Source organism: Rhinichthys klamathensis, unplaced genomic scaffold (genome assembly GCF_029890125.1).
Source record: "Rhinichthys klamathensis goyatoka isolate OS25496 unplaced genomic scaffold, OSU_Roscu_1.1 h1tg000437l_1, whole genome shotgun sequence".
In the NCBI taxonomy this organism is placed as follows: Eukaryota; Metazoa; Chordata; class Actinopteri; order Cypriniformes; family Leuciscidae; genus Rhinichthys; species Rhinichthys klamathensis.
This window is the reverse complement of record NW_026606933.1, coordinates 783,967-811,634: the sequence shown is the minus strand read 5'-3', so window position 1 is coordinate 811,634 and position 27,668 is coordinate 783,967. Positions and strand designations below refer to the sequence as shown.

The 27,668-nt window shown below is 36.4% G+C and overlaps 1 protein-coding gene across 1 annotated transcript; it reads right to left on the bottom strand.

The window, feature by feature from the left end:
• Positions 1-1,242: 1,242 nt before the first annotated feature.
• Positions 1,243-27,389, bottom strand: prox2 (prospero homeobox 2). The gene is made up of 5 exons (XM_056236072.1): positions 27,333-27,389; positions 24,586-25,753; positions 19,245-19,352; positions 10,771-10,965; positions 1,243-1,894 (listed from the first exon to the last, which is right to left on the bottom strand). The coding sequence occupies exons 2-5, from the start codon at positions 25,720-25,722 to the stop codon at positions 1,727-1,729; spliced, it is 1,608 nt and encodes a 535-aa protein (XP_056092047.1). The 5' UTR covers positions 25,723-25,753; positions 27,333-27,389; the 3' UTR covers positions 1,243-1,726.
• Positions 27,390-27,668: the final 279 nt, after the last annotated feature.

The following is a 27,668-nucleotide window of genomic DNA, read 5'->3' as shown; positions in this document are numbered from 1 at the left end:
GCAGAAAGCATTTGGATTCAAAGGTTTACATATTATTCACTCAATATTTTAAGATCTACTCCTTTCGATCAGACTGAAATCCGAATCAAGTTTATTCAGATCGTTTTACATGAAGGAGCCATCAGTCCGATTATTAAAGTCCCCCTGTAATCAATCATTTTATCCCGTAAAACTCATCTTTGATCACCAAAATGACATATTTAAATGTTTTCTTTGAAAAAAAAGTGTTTTCATGCCTTAAAATATCTTGAATGTAACTCGATACCCTCGCCTCATTTAGTATACGTGGTTCTATGAATATGCAAATGAGCCCCGCCTCCACTCACTCACTCAGCTCAGAGATCCACTGGTTGACGATCACACGTTGATCTGATTGGTTACAAGGTCGTTTGTGACGTCAGAAACACCAGCGATTTCACACCGTGTTTTTGAGACTGTCTTTGGTTCACTGCAGTTTTAAGCAGAAAATACTCAGCAATGCTGTCGACTTATGAACTTACACATGGTGTGTCTTAAAGCGTATTAAAAACACCACATACACACATAAACAACATTAAAAGCTGGATTTACACCACAGGGGACTTTTACAGATTAGTGTGCATGTAGAAATTGCCAATCATTGTTTGCATTTTGGTACCAAAGCATAAAGGCACCATTTTTAACCTTTTGGTTCTCTTTGCATGGCGGTCAAATATGACCAATTTTTTATTTTTAAATCAGATGAATGTACTATATTTTAATTCGATAATGTTTTTATTTAATATTTTGAATTTGTTATGATACTACATAATATTTATGCTTCATTTTTTCACTTTGTGAGCGTAGACCTGAAACTGAAATTCCCAATTTAAACTGTCGTAAATCTTGGATGTTTTGGATCACAGACTGAAGTTTGGTCTCTTTTTTTAAGACGACACTTGGCAGATTATTGCTGAAGTGAAAAAAGTTACAAAAAAATTAATTAATAAAAAAAAGTTATACAATTTTGTATTTATTGTTATGAAAAATGCACATAAATACTATTTAAAATTTCTTATATGAAATATATATTTTCTAACACATGTTTTACTCTAAATTCTCTCTGATTTCTTTAAGTTGAAAGAAAGCGTTTAGAGAACCCTCAAACAATCAGAACCCTCAAAAAATTAACCCCATATTAACTGCAGCAATATGAATCTTTTATTATTAAATTAAAAACCACACACTCCTAGATAATCATAAACAAGAATACATGATATTGGCAAATTTTGAGGGAAATGCCTCTTACATGCAATATGATTAATCTGGGGTCCCACATAAACAGCAATATTCCACCTTTACTCATATCATACAGCTAAATTATACTTATTTACACCTTTTTTTTTATAATTATTACAGATGCTTCATGAGACGCTTCACTGAAGAAACAGATGCACATTAAAAACACAAATCATAACTGCTTTTCCATTTCATTACCAGGACTACAGAACACACCACACATTTGTCTACAGTGGCATTATAAAAGCAAAATATATTACATTGAAAAACCAAATTCTCCAAACTATTATTATTTTTAAACAAGCCTATTCCACAGACAAAATGAAACAAACTCGCTGGCAGTCAACAGCAAAATATTTAGAATATATATTTTGATTTGTCTATAAAGCTTGACGATTCACTTATAAAAAGAAACATGTGTGATTGACACTCATGATAAATACAGCGTCCTGTAGGGGGCGCTCTGGGTTCACAGGTAGGAGGAAGATTTGAAGTCCTCGGGGACGTCACTGTCCAGTTTGCAGATGACCTTGTAGATGGCTTTCTTCCAGGAGGGGTCGGAGTCTTTGGAGAGGGAAACGGCGCTGAAGAACTCCTGAAGTGTGATTTCAGCGACCTCCAGGAATCTGTCAGGAACCTGAGGAATAAACGTTCGAAACACACCTCAGTTAAACACTGATTACACACTCAACAGACCCTGTTTGACAAACGTCACACTGTTTACTAACTGAAAAGCGGCCTATAATGCAGTGAGTGAACCCTCACTAGTGCTACTGTGATCGGACTGAGTGTGTAAGTGCAACTGTCATCATGAGTGATTCTTCAAATTATGTGTTAATGAGAACAGCAAACCAGATAGCCTTAGAAACACCTTAGTTACCAGCCAGAAACACAATGCCAGCACCTAGCAACAACTCAGGACACACTAGCAACAACATAATAAGCATCCAGAATACCCCAGCAACAACCTAAAATGCCTTAGCAACCACTTAGAGCATCCTAGCAACCACCTAACAACCACCCAAAATACCCCAGCAACAACCTAAAATGCCTTAGCCTGTTAAGCTTCAAGCCCATTTTTGAAAAATCCCCAGATATGGCATTCCCAAACTGAAACAGATACAGTTCATGAACCCTTTGTACTAAAAGCACAAGTAAGATCTCATTTGAAAGCTGACACCTGGAAGTTTATTGTAAATGTAGAATTAATTATTGTCATAATGAAAAAAAATAGTTATAAATAGCTTCAAAGTTTTGTAAAGTTATTATACATGTATTTTTATGAAACATCTTCATGAAAATAAAATTGAAGTTGGCATTGTAGCAATCTAGAAATGCACTGCAGCTAAAGCCACATGTCTAACCATGTTATATTTAAAATCTGAAGATGATAAGTCTAAAACTCTGTATTTAGTTCAATGTTTTTCAAGATCATGTCATATGACTTTATTTTGATTAGACTGGTGTTTATTGTCATCTTATAAGCATCTATTCAGTCTATTGCCTCTATTGTTTTGTGATGCAAAAACGAGTCCCATTCAGTCTCAGGCTCCCCTGCACATATTCACACCTCTCCAGCCTGTTTATTGCTCTAAATATGCTTTTCTTTTGTCTGCATTATAATCACTAACGACTAGCAATTCACACTGTTTCAATCCCTCATTTATTTTATAAAAGTTCTCACTTCACAGTGAAACTGTATCAAATGCCCTTTTTGAAAAACGAAACATTTCAGTAAGCATTCTTATTTAGAAAAAAAATCATAAAAATTACATCGAAGTTAGGTAGCAGGTGCTCAGTACTAGCTAGCATGTTAGCTTAGCACACCCTCAATACACGACAATTTATGAGAATAAAACTATGTTTGTGCTCCAACTTACTTTATAGCGCAAGTCGAGTGTTTTAAATAACTTTCTGTAATCTGATTTGGCTTCAGATAAAAAAATCAGATAGAAAATATATTATTTTATTGTATTCTGCACAATTTGAAAGTCTATCTCGATTAGCATTACATTATACATATAATCTATTATTATGAAAATACCTGACATGACTCGAAGAACACAGGTAAATCAAATATCATTGCAATCATGTTTATTGTCTTCAAAACATCTTTATCTGCACTTTACAGCGATCTCGGATAGCTTTGTTTATGAATCACGACTTCCTGAATGTCACATGATTATGGCTCTTCTTCATGTGATCCATATATGGACTTTACTGTGCAACAGCGCCCCAGACTTCAGTATGAATGGATAACACAGTAAATCAGAGTATACAGCGCTCAAAATGATTACATCGACGCATTTGGGTATAAATTCAATAAATATTATTCCTGTCTATAGAAGTCTGATGTAAACCTATGAGAATCTATCAATATTTCTCCAAATCTGCACATGTTTGAGCTAAAAGCCCTGAGGGACGTTGTTTTGTGAATCGCTGTCATGACGATCGCAGGGGAGTTTTTTTCTGAATGAGAGCAGCTGACGCTCATAATTCATATTAAAGGTAACGACTCATTTTTTTATTTCATAACTCCTGACACAAATTAAGACATAACTGTCACTATAAGTTTCACAGAATACAATAGTGGTCAAATACTGAAACTTGAGTCTTATATCGTTTTAATGATGTATAGTTTGTCAAGTTAATCACATTAAATATGATAGTAACTTTGAACTATTTAAAAAAAAAACGCTTCAGAGCGCCCACGCACTGGTGACGGTTAACAGGTTAGCAACCACTCAGAACACACATGCCTAGAAACCACTTAACAATGCCTTAGCAACAACTATTTTAAATTTCAGCGATCTCCAGGAATCTGTCAGGAACCTGAGGAATAAACGTTTGAAACAGACCTCACTCAGAGACTGATTACACACTCAATAGACCCTTTTTGAAAAAACGTCACAATGTTTACTAACTGAAAAGGACAATACTGCAGAGTGAACCCTCACTAGTGCTACTGTGATCAGACTGAGTGTGTAAGTGCAGTGCAAGTGTGTTGATGAGGACAGCAAACCAGATCACCTTAGAAACGCCTTAGTAACCAGCCAGAATGCCATGGCAACCACCCAGAACACACTAGGCTTGAAACCACCTAGTGATGTCCTAGCAACCACCAAGAACCACAATGCTAGCTCCTAGCAACCACCCAGCACACCCCACCAACTACTTAACAAGCATTCATAATGCTCCAGCGACCACCCAGAACACAACACCCTAAAAATAACCTTAGCAACCCTTAGTAATCTCTAGTAATGCCTTAGCTACCACTCAGAACACCCTATCCTATAAACCATCTAACATCAACCCAAAATACCCTAGCAACAACCTAAAATGCCTTAGCAACCACACAGAACACACATGCCTAGAAACCACTATGCTAATGCTAATGCCTTAGCAACCTTAAACATGCCTTAAAACACTTAACCAACCAGAATGGCCTAGCAACCACCTTACAACCACCGTAAATACCCCAACAACAACCTAAAATGCCTTAGCAATCACCCAGAACACACTAAGTTTGAAACCACCTAGCAATGCCTTAGCAACCACCCAGAATGGCATAGCAACTACCTAACAACCATCCAAAATACCCTAGCATTGACCTAAAATGCATCAGCAACCACCCAGAACACACTAGGCTTGAAACCACCTAGCAATGCCTTAGCAACCACCCAGAATGCTTTGGCAACCACCCAGAACCACAATGCCAGCACCTAGCAACCACTTAACAACAACCAGAATACCCTAGTAACAACATAAAGTGCCATAGCAACCACCCAGAACGCCCTATCCTATAAACCACCTAACAATAACCCAAAATACCTTAGTAACAACCTAAAATGCAACCATCCAGAACACATATCCAGAAACCACTTAACAATACCTTAGCAACCACCCAGAATGCCCAAGCAACCTCCATAACACCCATGCAACCACCTAGCAAACACCTAACAACCAACAAGAACACCATAGCAACAACTAGAAGTGCCTTAGCCACCACCTAGAACACCCTAGCCTATAAACCCCCTAACAACCACCCCAAATACCCCAGCAACAACCTAAAATGTCTTAGCAACCAATCAGAACCAAAATGCAAGCCCCTAGCAAAAACCCAGAACACCCTAGCCCATAATTTATTTAATGTATACAGCGCTTTTAACAATATAGCAGCTCAAAGCAGCTTTACAGTGATAATAGGAGATTACAGTAACAGAGATTGTTTAGGCTTTACAGCAGCTCTAGAATAAAGTTATTGTCCAGCTAAAGTTAGTTTTGATTGATTCACTTCCGTTGTAAAGATCATTAGTTATTAACTTACCGGCCGCTCAACGCAAAACGCAAACTGTGAAACAGGTTCAAAGGTGCAAGCTTTGAAAAATTGTGAAAAACGTTATCGTCTCCGTGTAAACTTCAAAAACGTGAATCTGAAAACGGTGACGGCGTGCACATTTTGTCTGTTGTCTTCCGGTTTGTATTTTCACTGCGATCTTATGTATTTATGAATGAACGGCTCATTTTAAAATCTTCCCGATGTACTGACATTTGTTAAGACATCTACTTTAAACATTACAATGCTCATGATAACTTTCGTTAACTCTACAATAAGTAAACCCCTTCACCAGCTAATCACTCCTCGACAGTGACGCCATAGAGATACACAGAGCGACCGCAACAACGCTAGTTCAAGGACAATATTCTAAAGTCTTGTTTCTCTGGCGCATACGGTCTATAGGTATAAGGTCTATAGGTATAAGGTATAGGTATAAGGTCTATAGGTATAAGGTATAGGTATAAGGTCTATAGGTATAAGGTCTATAGTTATAAGGTATAGGTATAAGGTCTATAGGTATAAGGTCTAGGTATAAGGTCTATAGGTATAAGGTATAGGTATAAGGTCTATAGGTATAAGGTCTATAGGTATAATGTCTATAGTTATAAGGTATAGGTATAAGATCAATAGGTATAAGGTCTATAGGTATAATGTCTATAGGTATAAGGTCTATAGTTATAAGGTATAGGTATAAGGTCTATAGGTATAAGATCTATAAGTATAAGGTCTATAGGTATAAGGTATAGGTATAAGGTCTATAGGTATAAGGTATAGGTATAAGGTCTATAGGTATAATGTCTATAGGTATAAGGTCTATAGTTATAAGGTATAGGTATAAGGTGTAGGTATAAGGTTTATAGGTATAAGGTCTATAGGTATAAGGTATAGGTATAAGGTATAGGTATAAGGTTTATAGGTATAAGGTCTATAGGTATAAGGTCTATAGTTATAAGGTATAGGTATAATGTCTATAGGTATAAGGTCTATAGTTATAAGGTATAGGTATAAGGTCTATAGGTATAAGGTATAGGTATAAGGTATAGGTATAAGGTTTATAGCTATGAGGTCTATAGGTATAAGGTCTATAGGTATAAGGTATAGGTATAAGGTCTATAGGTATAAGGTCTATAGGTATAAGACCTATTGGTATAAGGTATAGGTATAAGGTCTATAGGTATAAGGTTTATAGGTATAAGGTCTATAGGTATAAGGTATAGGTATAAGGTCTATAGGTATAAGGTCTATAGGTATAAGGCCTATTGGTATAAGGTATAGGCATAAGGTATAGGTATAAGGTATAGGTATAAGGTCTATAGGTATAAAGTCTTAGGTATAAGGTCTATAGGTATAAGGCCTATTGGTATAAGGTATAAGTTATAGGTATAAGGTATAGGTATAGAGTCTTAGGTATAAGGTCTATAGGTATAAGGTCTATAGGTATAAGGTATAGGTATAAAGTCTTAGGTGTAAGGTCTATAGGTATAAGGCCTATTGGTATAAGGTATAAGGTATAGGTATAAGGTATAGGTATAAGGTATAAGGTATAGGTATAAGGTCTATAGGTATAAAGTCTTAGGTATAAAGTCTGATCTTTACGCAGCATCTTTAATGTTCTCGTTTTAAACCAAATACAGTGTCAGAGTCATTAGCTGAGCAGCGTGGATGGACGCTTTGATTGTTGCTTCGAACTTAACTGCTCGGAAAATGCATGAAAGGACTGGGTTCCCATCGCAGGAATCCAGGCGGCTCGTCGCTTTGAAGGACTCGGGCTTGTGTGTGTGTGTGTGAGGGTGGGAAGAAGGTGGATCTATCCGGTGGCATTATTTCCCGGAGAGTAGCTCCGCTTCGCTGTTGACAGTTTTGTTTCTCGTGCATCTCCAGACACAAAAGCGGGCCCTGGGAAAGGAATGTCTTGGTGCTGAGGTAAAGACAACTGTCTCGGCTCGTTCCCATCGGCCGGCCCGGCACTCTTGGGATTTCTGGCTTCTTTCGCATCAGTAGCAATCCGAACGGCAGTCAGGCGTGGCCAGGGCATAATCTCAAGTTGTTTTAGCAGATGCTGCAGCTTCCTCTTCCCACAGTTTGGATCTGAGATCTGGGATCATGCGCAGATACAGGTGCGGATCCACTCACGGGTCAGAACGAGGACACCCGACTGAGAGAACCGGCTCGGACCAGCCTCAATCTCTCCGAGGCTTCGTCTACGCTAATCCGGAGACATTTCAAAACGCCGTTTTCGCTTAAAAACGCTCTGTCCACACTGCGTTTTCAGGCGTTTCAGTGCGGATGAGAAACTTTTGGAAAACGCCTGAAAACGCTAAATTCCCCTTTACTGCGCATGCGTAAACCCTCACGGAAGCTCACTGAGATGATACAGACGGGAAAATAAATAATAAAGTTATCGCGTAATTCTTCTGGCAGGATAATTTTATTTAGCAGAATATCTCAGCATTCACTGAAGCGTCCGGTCGCTCTCACTCACCGTTATATGTTTGGTCTAAAACACTAAAACTGCTCATGTTTAGCAAATGCGAGTGAATTCTGTCATCTGTGCAGGACTGTGATATGAAGAGTGTGTGAAGTAACATATTTTAGCGACTGTGTGAAAGTGAACCGCACATAACAGGCACAACACCGCTATAAACATGAATATCTATGGGTACAGTATGTGTCACATGACTAAACTTACATCATCGTTTTCCAATACCTCAGTTTTGACGTTCCACACTACAACACGTAGTGTTTTCAAATGTGTCCACTTTGGAGAGCGTTTTCAAAAAGCGTAGTTTTCATTAATAAAAAGGCCGGACGGAAGAACAAAGCGGTCGACTGAAAGAACCAGCCCGAATCTCTCTGAATCTGGTTTATGATGCAGATCAACATGCTATACGCTGAGATCCAGTCTTGATATATATGGGTTTAAATATGTGACCCTGGACCACAAAACCAGTCATAAGTCGCATGCGTATATTTGTGGCAATAGCCAACAATACATTGTATGGGTCAAAATTATCGCCAAAAATCATTAGGATATTAAGTAAAGATCATGTTCCAGGAAGATATTTTGTTATAAAAAAAAATATTTGTGTGAGTGAATGCAGCAAAATCGCAAACATAATTGGCCAACTTTAAAGGCGATTTTCTCAATGTTTAGATTTTTTTTGCACCCTCAGATTCCCGATTTTCTCTGTTGTATCTATGTATAAATCTCAATTTAAAATATTGACCCTTGTGACTGGTTTTGTGGTCCAGGGTTACATTTATCCTCTATTCTTACTAGAGGGTTTGTTTAATGAGGTTTAAATATGTAAGGTATATATTTAAGTGTAAATATGGAAGGGGTATTGTTTGTACAATCATTTAATTTTCTTTTTTCTTTCACCTTTTTTCAGATTGATTTATTGGAGTGCTGAGCCATAATAATAATAGTAACTTCCTTTTTCTTTTTTCCTTTCTCTGTGTTGTTCTCTTATTCAATTTTAGGTTATGTTTGTAATGCTTGAAAATTAATAAACACATTTAAAAACAAACAAAAAAAAAACATGCTATACGCTGGAGAGCAGTAACACACAACCCTCACCAAATCCTGATGTGCATTTAAACAGTAACTGAACTTTATCTAGCAAATAATCATTGTACTTATGTCATTTATTAACAAAATAGCGCATAAAAGTACTGATGGGAGTGGAAAGTTATGCGCGTGATCTACTGACGACACGCAAATTAAAGAACAAGATAATTTCCATAATGACCAACACAATCTACCAGGAGCAGCGCAAATTACTGTCTTGCTTTTAAATAATTGCACAAATACCAGTAAATTGACGAGCGCAAACTTTAGTAAATCACCCTGCATGATTCATTTAAATACTCTCCTCCCATAAATACGTCTGAAAGGGAGACAAATGCAATAAAGTCGGCCGCTAAAATAACCCAGTCCACGTCTTTTCAGCACTAATTTTGCACTGTGTGTCTTCAGTAAATCCTGACAGCAGTTTTTAACGCCAAAAGAGGGTTTGCGCTGAAAGCTGTTAGTAAATCAAGTAAGCTCAAGTTGAGCTCAATCGACAGCATTCATGGTATGATGTTGATTACTGCTAAAAATATTATTTTGGTTTGATCTTTTTCTTAAAAAAAAGCACACACGTGGCACTTACAACGATGCCAATCTGTAAACATTAAAGTCCCCCTGTAGTCAATAATATTATTCCTTAAAACTCATCTTTGATAACCAAGTCCCCTGTGGTGTAAATCCAGCTTTTAATGTTGTTTATGTGTGTATGTGGTGTTTTTAATATGCTTTAAGACAAACCATGTGTAAATTCATAAGTCGACAGCATTGCTGAGTATTTTCTGCTTAAACTGCAGTGAACTGGCCTGGGAAAACACAGACAACTTCCGGCAAATTTAGATTTGCTCTGAAAGTTAGTCTGGCAAAGCTCATTCAAGCCCATTTCCAATCCGCCGAAATCGCGGCACCAATCAGAAACGTCGGGGCGGGCTTTACACGATGACGACAGCGCTGGGATTTTGAAGCAGATTTTGTAGCCTACATTACAAAGATGGATGCCGCCGTCGAACATCACTCGTTCCAATCAGCTATCGCGTCTGTTTTAAGCCATTTGAACGTTTCCTTTTAGTTAAAAACCGAGCAAAGAACAACACTCGGAGATGTTTCTCCGCCGCTCTGCATACGTCATCTCCTTCATCGCTCTGATTGGGTTTAGGTCTATCCGCGACGTCCGTTGGTGACGCCCCTCTGGAAATGATTTGTCTATGACGCTTTGCCAGTTACAACTGAGAATGGTCTGGTTTTAACCAGGCTAGCAGTGAACCAAAGACAGTCTCAAAAACACGGTTTGAAATCGCTGGTGTTTCTGACATCACAAACGACCTTGTAACCAATCAGATCAACGTGTGATCGTCAACCAGTGGACCAGTGAGTGAGTGGAGGCAGGGCTCATTTGCATATTCATAGAACCACGCATACTAAAAAAGAAAAACATTTAAATATGTCATTTTGGTGATCAAAGATGAGTTTTAAGGGATAAAATGATTGACTAAAGCGGGACTTTAACAGATTTTACCATATTTACATGCATTCCACCTAAAACCAGTGCAGTATCTGCTTGAACTGGTCTATTTAGTTTGTAAAGATGTAAAGGCGTGAGTACCTGGAAGTCGTTGGCTTTGTTGTAGTGCATGTTGAGGGCGCGGAAGAGCTCGGACTCTCTGGTGATGGAGATGTCTTTCACATCGGTCACGCCGTCTATGATGGCCTGGCGAGCAAACTTCTCCATCTGGATGTAGTAGAACTCCCTGAAGTTGCTGAACCACTTGATCAGCTGGGACGTGATGCAGCGATTGAACTAAAAACATTCAAAAATGATAAGAGGGATTGAGAGGGACAATAAATCCAATCCAACTTTATTTGTAAAGCACATTTAAAACAACCAGGTTGACCAAAGTGCTGGACATTGACATGATTTCGGACAGATTATAAACACATGAGTAACACAAACAAACCTTTAAAACAAGGGACAAACTAAAAAATAAAAATGCAGAATACAACTCTCAAGCAGGTTTAAAGACCAATGAATAAAAGTGAGTTTTTATTGTGTGATATCTTTATATTGTATATTGTATATTGTATATTTATATATTATATTGATATTGTGTGACTCTTATAAGCAGTTTGCATCAATGTAATACATTTTTTATCATTGGTCTGACAGCGCTCGTCAATGTCAGAATGATTGAGCTGACCAATCATAAAGAAGGGGGGCTTTACTCTTCACAAAACTCAAACATGTATTCCAGCGCGACTCGTATCTAAACTCGTATCTAAACATTTAAAATCTGTTTGCGATTCAAACTACTCTACTTTTTTTTCCTATTTTGCCATTTTGAATTTAAAATATAGATGTGACAAGAGAAGAAACCTTAACTTAGTCGTTTCCGCATATTGGGCTTATGATAAAGAGTGAATGGTGCGTATTTTAAACATAAAACATACGATCAGCAAGGGTGTGAAAGTTGAACGGGGTCATTTCTGTGAATTCAGTCCTTTATTCTGTCTTGTGGACGATAGAAACTGAAAATCTGTTACGTGAAATAGCTTATTCAGGGCAGTGCTATATATAAACAACAACATGCAATTAATGATCCATCTTAGTTTTTTTTAATGATTGACATTTTGCAGATTCTGCGAGGTGTGTGTCTTCAACAACACATAAGGCTATTTAAAAGAGTGCATTTGATAGAATATTTTAGAGCTGAGCAAAAACTACTTCACTGGAAACATCACTGGAAATCACAATTTTAAAATTGCCTCAAGTTTCGAGGTTGACCATGTTTCAACGCTTTGACTATAGAGACTATAAAGCTGTCATGTGCTCAAATGATGACGTCCTGAGAAGCGATCGGAAAAACATGGGAAAACTGGATGGAGAGCAGGAGAAAACCCGTAAGGAACAAGCGTGGCACTACTTCTTTCATAAATGTTTGTTGGGTGACACTTTATAATAACGGTCCGTCATTAATAAGTAACTATGCAGGACGAATGAGTAGTCATACATTAACACTTCAGCTACTACTATTAACTACTATAGAAACACGCTCAGTTTTAAATCAAATTTAGGAGATTCCTTATTAGGTAATCAATGATTACTTGATGGGATTTGCCTTATTAATAGCTATTAACTAAATGACAAATTATAAAGAACATTATCGTGTGTCTGAGACGTAATCAGTCATCATGTTTACTCTGATTATAGTTATAAAATGCATCACTAATTACTCAAGTGTACCTATTTTACTTTATTTATACATCTTTTTCACTTTAAAATAAACTTGAGTAATTAGTGATGCATTTTATGACCTCGTTGAGAGTAAAAAAAAGACAATTGCTAACGTCTCAGACACGTTAATGTTGTGATTAGTAATTAAATAATAATTCTTATGATTATAATTCTTATAATGCCAATCTCATTAAGTAATCATTGATTACCTAATAAGGAACTATCTTAGTCCTAAATTTGATATTACTTACTGATTAGTTGAGCGTGTTTCTATAGTAGTTAATAGTAGTAGCTGAAGTGTTAATGTATCGCATTAGTCCTGCATAGTTACTTATTAATGACGGACCGTTATTATAAAGTTGTTTGTTGTTGTTGTTGTTGTTGTTGTTATTCTAGCGCTGGCTTTCCACACTATTTTCACATTTAATCGGCTGTAGTCACTCCTCGTCTTTCCCAGGCGATGTCTTGCACACAGAATAGCATCTATCCAAACAGCAGATGAAACTGCCATTCACATCAGCCCTGTTATTACAGCACTGATCCGATCTCAGAGCTCGAGCTGCCCAAGGCCCAGAGACGCTTCTTCTGGTGGAGTGTGAGAAAGGGGTCAGGAGGAGAGTGGCTTCGGCTGACGGGAATGGGATCGGGCACTGGGATTAGTCCAGGCTTTGTGTGCTGTGACTTCCCACAGGACAGCGAGGAGTTCGCCGGGACTCTCCTTGCTCCTTGATTCCAGTTCACATTGATACGCGGAAGAAAAAAATCTGTATAATTCATTTTTAAGGCCAGACAAGTAATTTGGTGAGGTCAATTTGTAGAGCAAGAGTACACGCCTGCGCACATATATAATCAAACGCGCATGTACACGCTGTCAGCGCTTTCACAGATCAGCGTTTTTGAAGTTTACACGGAGATGATAACGTTTTTCAACGCTTGCACCGTGAAACCTGTTTAGGGTTTGCGCCGAACACTGTTGTGTGAATGAGCGGCCGGAGCCGTTAAAGGGATAGTTCACTTTGGAATTCATTTTTGGTATGTTTTAGCTTACCTCAAGGGCATCCAAGATGTTTAAACCGTCGTAAAAGAAAAGAATTAAAAATAAAAACAATTGTATGAGTGACGTACACAAGCGAGAGATCACTTCCGGCGCTTGCCGGAAAAGACCGAAGCACCGGCGCCCTCAGATCACTTGGACGTGGCTGTGTTTACAAGAGGTAAAACGATATAAATACTGTTCGTTTTCTCACACAAACCGCTCGTTTCGTGTCTTAGGCCCCTAAGTTAAAGTCCCACTCCGATCATATTTTGAGCTATTTTAAAACATTCCCAGTGGTCTTTAAATTATGATTATGCCATTTTTAGCCAAAATCACAAAACCTGTGCCGTTTTCTGGGACTTCGCTTCAGCAGAGCGGCAGTTGCTCATTAGCAATTCGCCTCTGCGTTGTGGGCGGAGCCGTTGGCACGGAGACGCCCCTCCCCCTGCCCGTTGCTGAGAGCTCTGTCTCTCCCGCTAGCTTACACCCCCAATACCGGTGGGGCAACAGTATTATATACACGTTAATTATTATTATCCGAAGTTAATCAAAGTTATCACCGATCATTATTTCACTCCAAGACGCCGCGTGTGGAGACGCCCAGTGGAGTTAATACGTCACAACTCCAGTCTATTTTAGCCGGCATTTTAGCGTCTGCTACTGATTCACAGCCATTTGAATGTAGAAATACTCAGAAATACAACTTTGAGCTTATTTTTCTCAAGATATGTCCTCTAACATCGGAAAAATGCCACAAGAACATGTTAACACCTAGAAAAACATTATTTTCATCGGAGTGGGTCTTTAATAACTAATGATCTTTGAATCAAGTGAATCAATTAAAACTAACTTTAGCTGGACAATAACTTTATTCTAGAGCTGCTGAGAAGCCTAAACTATCTCTGTTACTGTAATCTCCTATTATCACTGTAAAGCTGCTGTGAAACAGTCTGTGTTGTTAAAAGCGCTGTATAAATGAAGCTGACTTGACTTGCTGACGATCAGTGGAAAGCTCCTCATCTTTTACAGTGAACTTAATTCTCTGAGCCATTTTTCTGCTTTCTGTGTGTATCATTTGCTTCCTTAAAGTCCCCATGAAATCAAAATTGTAATCTTGAATCAGAATAACTTCCTTTTTAGAATAACCAGAATAACTTTTTTATTTATTTATATATATTAGTATTTTTTCTAAATGATTTATAGGTGCACATCATCATTATTGTATTAATAATCTTGAATGAGAATAAGTTGCAGCATCTCTTCTCTTCTCTGATGACGAGGGCGGGGCTATAACCTGTCACTCACATGAGATCAGCCAATAGCAAACCACAACCATCCAATCAATCCCTCACAGACACAATCAAGCCCCGCCCCGCTCTTGTTCGAGAAGCGTTTCACTCGATATACGACACAATAGAGGAGAATAGACTTCAGTTTCCGTCATGGATTTGTCACATACTGTTGTGGTCATATTTGTTGGGTGAAGAAACATCCTCATGACTGATTACTGATATAACCAAGCCTTCATGAAACATCACTTTCAAAACCAATATTATCAGACAAGCTTTTGTGCTTTTCTAATATTAGTCTGTGGAGAATCTGTGATGTAAAACAGCATTTAATAGAAATTATCTAAATACACAGTAACACTTTATTTGAAGGTGATGTAGTTACACGTTACTACATGTACTTACAATAGTAATAACAGAAGATTATGCATAATTACAAGTAACTAACGCTAAACCAAACCCTAATGTAACTCTATAGTTAGTACATGGTTAATTAATATTAGTACTTACGTCACCTTAAAATAACGTGTAGCCAAATACACTTCCGCCTTTAAAAATAACATCTCTATCTAGCTGACATTATATCTTTAACATCATCAAATCTGTTCGTCCACATGATTCAGACTAAAACAGTTTCTCTCATCTCTCGTCAGTATTTTATGTTCCTCAACCTCACCAATATTGGTGTGACGAGGTTTAGTATAAATTGTGACTTTCAACAATGAAACAGGGTTTTACAAAGAGATTTTTCTTCAATAATGTGCAATTTATTATAAAGAACAAAACAAAACTGAATCTTATTTAAATAATATATAATATAGTTCTATGTAATATATAATGTTTCACTTCAGGGTTTGGCTTGTGGATAGTAATTGTAGATAGCCTTAGAAAGGCTGTAAGCACATATTTAAGACTGTGGATAATAGTTTAATCTGTTAACTGTAAAATTAACTGTAAAAAGTTGATATCACAAAAAATTAGGTTCCTGTGAAATTTAGTTTAGGCGCTGTACCAAAAATAGCCACTGGGTGACGGCCACAGTTTATTGAATTTTGTTTAGGCAGCGGCTAAGTGAAAATAGCGATAGATTCTAAAAATAGCAGTATTTTCTTTGCAATAAGTAGTAGTTAGATGCTATTTATACTTATAAATAGTGGCAGATAATATTTGCAACTCAGTGTTGTTGTACATTAAACGGTATGCAATAATAACATAGAGAGTCAATTATTATATTCATTAAAATCATTAAATGGATGCGCTTCCTACACCTACCCCTAACCTTAAACACTTTATTATTAAACACGTGTTAGACACTTTATTATTTACACTTTTTGAATATTTTCTTAATTTTTATTGAAAATAAATGCCTATCTGATCTGATATGTGATGGGAAAAGCGAGTAAGTGGGTCAGTGGGCGGAGTTAGTGTAAATAAAATTAAAATATTATGATATTATTATAATATTAATGATATTATTTCTGTCACAATATCACTTCTATCAAAACAGCAACCGATATGCAACCTTGAGTCTCCGCCCTTTCCGACCATACATGTTTTGTCAAGATTAGAAAAAGATTTGGTTATAAAATAGTGAAATAAATGTTGTAATATGAAACTTGACACCGCCCACAAGGGGGAGGAGCTTAATCAAAGTTATTAAAGTACCAATTTCAAAATGTTTTTCACAGGATGATTTATGATGAGTACTGAAATATGTGATGGGGAAAATTGACAGTTAACAGGTTACGAATCGTCCATTTAAAAACACATTTTTCGAAGGATGAAAAATATATTTAACAAAATTATTCGTTTTTTTGTTTTTTTTTTTGAAATATTCAAGCATGACACTGATGAAGGGTTGAACCCGAAAACGTTTTGCACTCTTGCACTTTATTTGTGGCCTCAGGACAATAAAATCCCGTGGGCTTTTTGGCCTATATTGATGTGCCGATCTCTTGTTTCCTATTTTTGATTTACTTTTGGATCTACGCACCGCGAGAAGATATCACTCATCAGTTTGGGACTAATGCTTGACGCTACGCCTTTCCATCCTCTTGAAATATTTAATCACAAATGTTACGGTTTTCTGACTGAATATACACTTAACAAAATTATACTGCACATTTTAGAGTGGCCTTTTATTGTGGGCAGCCCTAAGGCACACCTGTGCAATAATCCTGCTGTCTAATTAGCATCTTGATATGCCACACCTGTGAGGTGGATGGATTACCTCGGCAAAGGATGCTCACTAACACAGATTTAGACAGATTTGTGAACAATATTTGAGAGAAATAGGCCTTTTGTATAAAACGTCAGCTCGTGAAAAATGGGGGCAAATACAAAAGTGTTGCGTTTATAATTTAGTTCGGTGTGTGTAGTGTCTTAAACTGTAGGGTTCATTGATGTGCCGTCTGATTGAGAACCAACGAGAGAGTCATGGAATAACACACAAGCTTTTCCCTGTTGTGTTGACTCATCACAACACTTGTGCCTCAGGACACGTTACACACTCACAGGATATGCCGCTAGACACACACACACACACACACACACAGCTCAGCGCTCTGCTATTGTAGTCTGGTGAAAGCTGGCGGGCTGAAGGGTTAACGCTGAATAGAGGAGGTTGTGCTCCTCTCCACAGACTCTTTTGTCTCCTTTTGCTGACTTGAGAAACTCTTCTTTTAACTTTGTCAGAGTTAAACCAGCAGTTCGGGAATTGCCACCCCAACACACACGAATATTTGCTCAAGCGTCTAATTTTGTGTTATTTTTCTGTATTTCTGCTAAAGCAATTGAACGTTCTTTTCTGAATTCACAATCCATCACTCAATGTGAATTTATTTTATGTTTAACTGATTATTAGGATAAATATAGATTAAGATACAAAGAGATAAAAGTAATAATGTTTTACTTATAATTAGGGCTGTCAAATGATTAATCGTGATTAATCACATCCAAAATAAAAGTTTTTTTTACATAATATATGTGGGTGCACTGTGTATAATTATTTTGTATATATATAAATACACACACATGCATGTATATTTAAGAAAAAAATATTATTTATATATAAAATATTTATATTTATATATAATATAAATTATATATAAATCTATATACAGTATATACATGAAAATATTTCTTAAATATATACAAGCATGTGTGTGTATTTATATATATAAAATAATTATACACAGTGCACCCACATATATTATGTAAAAAAAAACTTTTATTTTGGATGTGATTAATCACGATTAATCATTTGACAGCCCTACTTATAATATAAATATAAATAATTGGTTTACTGGACACAGGTTCTATATGGAACCATAAGGCTCTTCATATAAACAACCTTCCATCATGGGATCATTTTATGGATCAGTTTTAATATGGTCCTATGATGACGATGCAGAAAACACGGACGAAATCGCGTAATTTACTGTATAATTTAACGGAATTTGTCAGATTTTTGATGTATAAATAAAAAGCAGGTCAGTACACTTAAATCACGATATAGACTAATGTCTGTGAATATTAAACTTCAAAAATACTATTTCAAAATGAATCCTGCATGTTCTGCGTGTCACTGAATGGTTTCATTTCAACACGTCAAAATAAAAGTTCGGTTTAACTTGAAGAAATTGTGACAGAAAAACATTACTGGTGTACAGTAGCTTTTAGCTACGTCTCAATGTAATAATAATACGAACACTAATTATTATTAAAACTTTATTTTTTAATAATGTTGTCCATTTGTTTGACAAAAAAGTTTGTTTAATTTCATATGATTAAATTATAAATTAAATTAATGTTTGATTGCCAGAAAAAGGCACAAAAAAATCATAGAAATGAAAAGAAAAGTAAAAAATAAAAATAATTGTTTTTGTGAATTCAATTTATTAGACATGCTTTTTTGATTATTTCAATTTAATTAAACCAGTAAAATGGAATCCACAGAATTTAGTAAAAAATAAATAAACGGAATTAGAGAAAAAAATAAAATAAAACCCTACACAATGTAATTTTTGTTAAACTTTTTTTTTATAAATTGTTGTTAAATTGTATACGTTTCATGATTTCAATTAATCAGACATGCTTTTTGATCTCTAAAATTTAACTAAATCACTAAAATGGAACGGAATTTGAAAAAAAACTAATAAAACTGATTTAATAGGGCCATAAATTATATTTTTTATGAATTTTTAATAAAACATTTTTTTTTTAATTAAGCAGCTCATAAACATACTTTATCACTAGAAAAAACATGAAATTATTATGCAAGACATTCCTCCTTAACCTTTTTGGCATAAATGGTTCTTCAAAATTGAGTCGAGATTCTATAAAGAGTTCTGATATAAAACCCTACTTTTCTAATAGTGATCACAATATAGTAAATAGGAGAAGCAATACTGACCCATAATTTGATAACACAAGTGCTCATGTAAATGACTGTGCATTGTCCCTTTGGAAATAAAGTAAAGATAAACGTATGAGCCATGATTGTGTGAAACACAGTGACATACCTTGACATCGGGGAAGAAGTTCTTGAGTAAGTTTGAGCTCGGGTAGCGTGTGTAGAAGAACATCAGTTTGGCTTTCTTCAAATGGTTTGGGGTTAGACCTTCCTGAATGTGAAGAGCGTCAAGGCCTCAAAAACCTCACGATAAATAAAGATCTGGCGAATATGACCTCGATTCAGCGTTGCGCATTAACACACACTCCCAAACAAACACGCATCAATTTGTCCAATTCATCGGCCCAAATGAATTAACAGCTCTGTGTTGACCAGAGAACCGATTAAGACACGGCAGCAGAAAAGACAAAATAATTAGATTAAGGGCATCCAATACAAGCCGTTTGCTCCATATCTGCCTGTAATAATTGCTTTGCTGCAAAACACACAGATGATTTTCCTCAGTGAGGATGAAGAGGATCAGCTTACGTCGTTTCACACAGTGAAATAATCCAGAGTTTCTTTTTAAAATACATTGTTTAGCTCAAAGAGACAACGTAAAAGACAAACAGCTGCTATTATTAAACAATCAATCACTTTGAAATAGGAGCCACAATATTGAAATCATAACCAAAGTGCATTATACAAATCTAATGATGTTTAAAAGCGAAGCATCCTGCAATATTGTCACATATGTGTGTGTATATACAGTCAAACCCAAATGTATTCAGACTCCTTCAACATCTCTCACATTATCACAGTTTATTCGCTATAGTTTAGAAAATGGTGATAAATATGAGCAGAACTCAGTGGATATTTGACTGGTTTTGTCCGTCCTTCTGTTAGACTCTCACACATGAATTATGTTGAATATCTGTCAGCTGTTAAATTTAACTACACAATTAGATAATACCAGTTTAGCTCAACCAGTGACCAAGCAATGCTTCATGTTGTTCAGTCTGTGTGTAAAAAGAGCATTAGCAATTACAGAAAACATGATCAGCTCAAAGTGTCTTAATCTTTTTAGCTCCCAAGTGTGTATAAATGTAACCGGTAGTCACTGTATGAAGAATATTTGGGTGTAATATGTCACAGTTTACTTTATTTTGCTCTCCTCACTTACATAAATGAACTATACTGTCCTGCACACACTAGTAGAAAAATATCAAAAATTACATCTGGTGTCTGTATAATTTCTGGTTTGACTGTATATCTATATGTGACTCTGGCCATTGATGCTGGTGTATAATGATGGCTGAGAGCTTGCTTTTCACAAACAACCAAAAGTGACCTCTCTCATCCACTCCGATCGCATTGAGAGTGCAGAAACATATCCCGCACCTTTTCAAGTCCGAGGGGGGAAAAAATCAGAGAATTTCCAGAAGAGAAACTGTTGCTTTTTCTGCCTTTGAAAATTGGCTTTTGTTCCTAACAATTCTTATCAAAGCCTTGTATTCCTTTTTATTTGTCTTTTCCTGGACTTAAAGTCATTACTGAGCCCAGATTAAAGAAGATGCTACAATTTTCTTTGGGGTTACCGAGATCAAAGCAGAAATTCTCCTTGAAGTCTGCGTCGGTGGAACGGCTCACCGCTGCACTCAATCCTGCGATTGTTCGCCGAGCTCGAGAGCTGGTCGTTTGTTCAGCGCTATCTCAATGTTAACTACTAGATATTAAATAAAAACAGTCAACTAAACAAAGGGGGGGCTTTTTCAAAAGCAGCTCAAGCTAAACAAAGAACATCATCCGCGGATAAAACCCTCTCCTGAAACATGGAGCGTGTTTCTTTCTTGCAAACAACTTAATGAAACTATGAAAAGGAAAACCAGCAGTGAGATTTCTTTAATAAATCTCAGTGGCAGCAATATGGCTAAATAGAGGCTTTTCTCTGTCATCTGAGATGTTTCTCCTGAGAAAAAATAATAATCAATAAGATTTGCAGATTTGCAGAAAACACTTGAACTCTAAAGACTGTGACCTCAATATATAAACGCATTTCTCATCTGCTATCCACGTTCAACACTCCCACTTTTGACTCACTACATTAAGGTTTCACTTGTCATGAGTCTACAGCCTTTATAAATTATCTTAATTTTAACATTTACTGATATGTTTTTAAAGTTGTAACATTTGTTAATGCACGGTGAACTAACACAAACAACTGATTTTCTATTATCTGGCATTAACCAATATTAATAAATGCTTTAAAAATATATTGCTTGTACTTATTGCATGTTAGATAATGCATGTTGACAAAATAGACCTTATTGTAGTGTTGCCATTTTATTAATATTATATTATTTATATTTTATATTTTATATATTTTATTATAATAGTAATATTTATATTACTATATTTATTAATAATATAATTAGAATTTCAGGAGAGAGAAAAACCATACTTCAAAAAAACATCAATCTCCTTCTGGGCGATATTTCCACTCTATTTCAGAACTGTAAAAGGCGCTTCTTATACGGAATTATTTAGAGTTATTTAGAACTTTAGAGTTCCATTTAGAACCCTAAGAGACACTTTCAGCTTAGATGAGAGAGATTTAACTTTACTCAATCACTTTTGATATCATTTATTGTTCTGTTTGGGCATTAAAGGAAAAGACTAGAGATGCACCGATATGAACATTTTGGCCGATACCGATAACCGATAATTCTTTATATTTGAAAGCCAATAACCGATAATTTTGGCCGATAAATCCAAATTTGTTTATAATTTTTGAGAGCCTGATTATAAAAACAAAAGTCTCATAATGTCCCAATCACACAATTATAATAATGTTCTCAATATAATTGTATGTAGCCTATATGACAGACTTGTGTTGTACTTTACTGTATTTTCTTTTTTTGAAGTGATTCCAATCATATTTCAAGCAATTCAAAAGCATCATGTTGAACAGTGCGCATCTGAAGTGTCTCAGCTGAAGGAAATAATACATTATTTATCGGCTTTAATATATCAGCTAAATTTTCTTATCAGGGCGATAATGGTAACATTAAAAATGATCATATATCGGTGGATACCGATATATCCGCCGATATATTGTGCATCCCTAAAAAATACTTTTTTTCTTCTGAGCTGAACCCTAAGATATATTTTCAGCTTAGTTGAGAGAAATTTAATTGTACTCAATCACTTTTGATATCATTTATTGTTCTGTTTGGGCATTAAAGGAAAAGACTAGGGATGCACCGAGTAGATAACCGATAATTATTTATATTTGAAAGCCGATAACCGATATATCGGCCGATAAATCTTAATCCAAATTTTTAGATAATTTTTGAGAGCCTGATAAAAAAAAAAAAAGTCTCATAATGTCCCAATCACACAATTATAATAATGTTCTTCGATAAAAATAACATTAAAAAAATTATCATAAATCGGCCGATACCGATATGGTGGCCATTATATTGGCCATCAACACGCACCAATGCTATATTTTCTAAATGTCACAATCATTTGTTAACAAACAAGTATTCATTACTTCAATGAGCTCATCGTTTCTGCATTAAATTATTACATTGTTTAAATTAACACAATTTTAGCTAACTGTGACTTTGTACATTTCTGAAATACTTAACTTAGACAGTTCCCTCTGATAACAGATCACTAAATTGTAATGTGGACTCTTGCACTTTCTGTAAAGCTGCTTTGAAATGAAGCGCTATACAAATAAACGTGAATTGAATTGAATATATCATGCATCCCTAAAAAAGACTTTTTTCTGATGTTTTGAAGATTGTTGGTTTTTGGTCGGACTAATACAGAAAACACTGAAGAATAATAAAGTGTTACAGGTTGAAAGGATATATTGAGCGCCATTTAAAAATGATTGGTCAAGTCACCTTCATTTATATACGCTTTTAACAACACAGACTGTTTCAAAGCAGCTTTACAGTGATAATAGGAGATTACAGTAACAGAGATTGTTTTGGCTTTACAGCAGCTCTAGAATAAAGTTATTGCCCAGCTAAAGTTAGACTGGAAACACTTTACAATAAGGTTCATTAATTAACATTAGTTATTGCATTAACTAACATGAAGTAACAATGAGCAATACATTAGTTACAGTTTTTATTAATCTTTGTTAATGTTAGTTAATAAATATCCAGGTCTTCATGTTAGTTCAAAGTGCATTAACTAATGGTAAATCCAACCTTTGATTTCAATAACGTATTAGTAAATGTTGACATTAATATTAACTAAGATTAATAAATGCTGTAGAAGTATTGTTCATTCTTAGTTCATGTTAACTAATTAACCTTATTGTAAAGTGTTACCAAATGATCATATATTGGCCGATACCGATATGGTGGCCGATATATCGTGCATCCCTAAAAAAGACTTTCTTTCTTCTGATGATGTTTGGAAGGTTGTTGGTACTCAAACCCTTTTACAAAATACAAAAACACTGAAGAATAATAAAGTGTTACGGGTTGAAATAAGACGGGTTGAAAAACCAATAACCGATATATCGGCCGATAAATCTAAATCCAAATTTTTATATAATTTTTGAGAGCCTGATTACAAAAACAAAAGTCTCACCATTTAAATCCACATCCCAATCACACAATTATGATGTTCTCATTATAATTGTATGTAGCCGATATGACAGACTTGCGCTGCACATGTTGCACTTTACTGTATTTTCCTTTTTTGAAGTGATTTCAATCATATTTCAAGCAATTTCAAGCAGTGCGCATCTGAAGCGTCTCAGATGAAGGAAATAATACATTATTTATCGGCTTTAATATATCGGCCAAATGTTCTTATCGGGCCGATAACAATAACATTAAATATTATCATATATCAGCCGATACCGATATGAAACCTAAGAGACACTTTCAACTTAGATGAGATAGATTTAATTGTACTCAATAACTTTTGATAACATTTATTGTTCTGTTTGGGCATTAAAGGAAAAGACTTTCTTTCTTCTAAGCTGATGTTTTAAAGATTGTCGGTATGGTATTGTAAAGTGTACCGATACCGATATATTGTGCATCCCTAAAAAAGACTTTCTTTCTTCTGAGCTGATATTTGGAAGGTTGTTGGTACTCAAACCCTTTTGATACAAAAACACTGAAGAATAATAAAGTGTTACGGGTTGAAAGGATAAGACCAAAAAGCCGATAACCGATATATCGGCCGATAAATCTAAATCAAAATTTTTATATCATTTTCGAGAGCCTGATTATAAAAGCAAAAGTCTCATAAGCTCCCAATCACCTGAACCTTATTGTAAAGTGTTACCAAATTATCATATATCAGCCGATACCGATATATCGTACATCCCTAAAAAAGACTAAACTGATGTTTTCCAAACCCTTTAGGTCGGACTGATACAAAAAACACTGAAGATTAGCCTAATAAAGTGTTATTTATTATTGAAAGGATATATTGAGGGCCATGAAGGAGCTCCTCTCCATGCTCTGCAGATCCGCACACTCCATCTTCACATGCGGGAGACAGAGCGAGTCCACCGGGACCAGTCCTGCGGGATGATGGTGGTGCTGACCCAGATGATGAGCCTTGGACCTCATGGCCACGCTTTCCCAGGAATGCTCCATGGAGTCCGGAGACGCCCTCTCCAGGGAAGCGGGAACACAGGGGAGCCCGGAGAAGGCCGAGTGCGGGCCGTACTTCAGGAGGTGCTCGAGGATCTGGCTGTCGTGTAAGGGAGTGTTGTAGCCGAACTGGAAAGGGGTTTGGTGGAGCGGGAATGGTCGCTTAACTCCCGGGATCATCTGGGATTGGGAAGGCTTACGGACTACTAAGGATAACGCTTCGGTTTGGCTGTCGCTTTCAAAGTGCTCCCTGCCGACCTCCTCCGAGTCGGATATCTCGGAGCGGGAGTCGTCCTGGCTCGGCTTGTACTCCGGACTCGTGCTCGGCTTCATCGCGAGCTTCTTGAAGACTGAATCGATGCTTTCGCTCACGGTCCGGGTCAACTCGCACTTTAGAGTCTCCTGGAGGTTTTTGGCGGTGGATTCGCGGCTCAGTCCCGGTTTGGGCTCGCCCTCGGAGTCGTACACGTGCGAGATCTTCTCCTGGAGCTGATGCAGGAGTCTCTGCATGCTCTGAAGCTGCTCCTTGAGCTTGTGGCACTCCTCGTCTTTGCTCGTCTTGGGTTTGGCGTCGGGCTCCTGGTGGAGCGGCAGCTTCTGCTTGCGTTTGTCTCGTCGGGAGCGAACGGATTCGCAGTCTCGTTCCGGATCCCCGTGTGATCCCGCCATTCCTCGGATTATGTTTTCCACGCGTGCACGCTTGGCTTGTAGATGTTGCTCGACATCCGCCGACAGATCCTCGCCCCCGCTCTGCTCCTCGTCCGTCGCACCGGACTCGTTCGCGCAGTAAAGCATGTCGAGCGAGCTCAGCTTGCTGTGGATGGTCTTCCGCAGGAGGTGGGATATGACGGAGCCGTTGTAGGGAGCGAGAGGCTCGTCGTACGCGCTCCTGCGGAAACAAGGGAGCATCTGCTCGGATCGGTTGCCCTCCGCACACCCGTCGCTCTGCTCTGCTGGACTCAGATTCATGCTTGTCACAGTCCGTCTGAGCCTTAAAAATCTGTATTAGAAGTAAATAAAATCAGAAATACATTAGGCATTGCAATAACTTAGCATTCTGCACCACACACACGGCTGTCTTATCCTTTAATGCACATGAAAAATTGTTTTATTAAACATATTCATTGAATTGTGAGAATTGTTTAATATATATATAAAATAATTCGGTTCATCTTTTTTTAGTAGTGCATAAAATCAGAAATACATTAGGCATTGCAATAACTCTGCATTCTGCTGTTGGTTTTCTTACTGCATTATAAACATATAACGACACCTTAAAATGAAGTGTAACCAATATGTTTAATAAAAAATAGTTTTGCGTGCATTTAAGGATGAGATGCCGTTTGAGCCTTAAAAATCTGTAATAGTAGTAAATAAAATCAGAAATACATTAGGCATTGCAATAACTCTGTTGGTTTTGCATTATGAATATATAATTACACTGTTACAATGACACCTTAAAATAAAGTGTAACCAATATGTTTCATAAAAAAAATGGTTTTGTGAGCATTTAAGGATAAGATGCTGCTAATATGCAATGCTTATATATATATATTAATGCTGATAATATCTCTGCTGGACTCAGATTCATGCTTGTCACAGTCCGTTTGACCCTTAAAAATCTGTAATAGTAATAAATAAAATCAGAAATACATTAGGCATTGCAATAACTCTGCATTCTGTACCATGCATCTTATTCTTAAATGCACACACAACTATTTTTTATTAAACATTGAATTGTGAGTATTGTTTATTATATATGTTTTACTTTTTTGAGCTGATTCATGTTATTCAAACAGAACAGAGAAATAACACAATATTATATTACATTAAAATAACATACAATAACATTATATCATAAGATAGTTACAAGAGCAAAAAAATAATGTTTTTTTCATTTATATTTAAAGTGCGTTTCATATCAGTTAGACTTTCTAATTATCTCTATATATGTCAATCTGAATACATACTCTATACATACTTTGAACGTTAATATTCAATGTAAACACGAGTTATATATATATGTTTCATATCTAAATATGAAACATAGCCTACATTTTCGACTACGTGTCTTTATGAAACTAATTATGTTCAACTTTTTTGAGCTGATTCCTATGTTATTCAAACAGAACAGAGAGATAACATAATATTATAATATTACATTAAAATAACATTATTTCATAAGATAGTTACGAGAGAGAAAAAAATCATGTATTTTCATATAAGTGCATTTCATATCAGTTTGGATTCATCCACAGATTTTCTTCTAAATCCCTCTATATATGTCGATCTGAATAAATATCTATACACACTTTAGCACTCTTTACACACTTTGAACGTTAATATTCAATGTAAAAACACGTGTGAAACAAAGCCTACATAAACGACTACGTGTGTCTTATGCCTGTGACTGCATATGCGTTTCGTTATATCAGTGCTATAATAAAGAATTACAACCTTCATATCGCAAAGTATGTTTTTGCTCACAGAAAAAGACGTAAAAAACAAAGTTAAGCCAATCAAATCTGCAGTTTTATGAGAGAAACTTCAGCACATGATGAGAGAGAGCGCGCGCTTACCTGTTGCTCTGGAGACGCTTGACTGACAGTGAGCGCTCGCGGCGGCGCGCACTCTGATCTCGGTCTTTTGCTGTGGGCGTGGCCAGAGCCTTCCGTCATTAACATGCCAGCCAATCAGAGACCAGACACACAGCCGAGCGTTAAACAACTCGGTCACTTAAGTCGTTTCGTGGATTTTATTTTAACTTTTATGTGAACAATTCATTCATTTATTCATTTATTTTATAAAAATGTGATATACACATGCTGCAATGAAAAGATGAAATTCGTAATAGTATACATGATGATACACAATAACCTTTAACAAGCATGCACTGTCTATAATGTGTTATTATA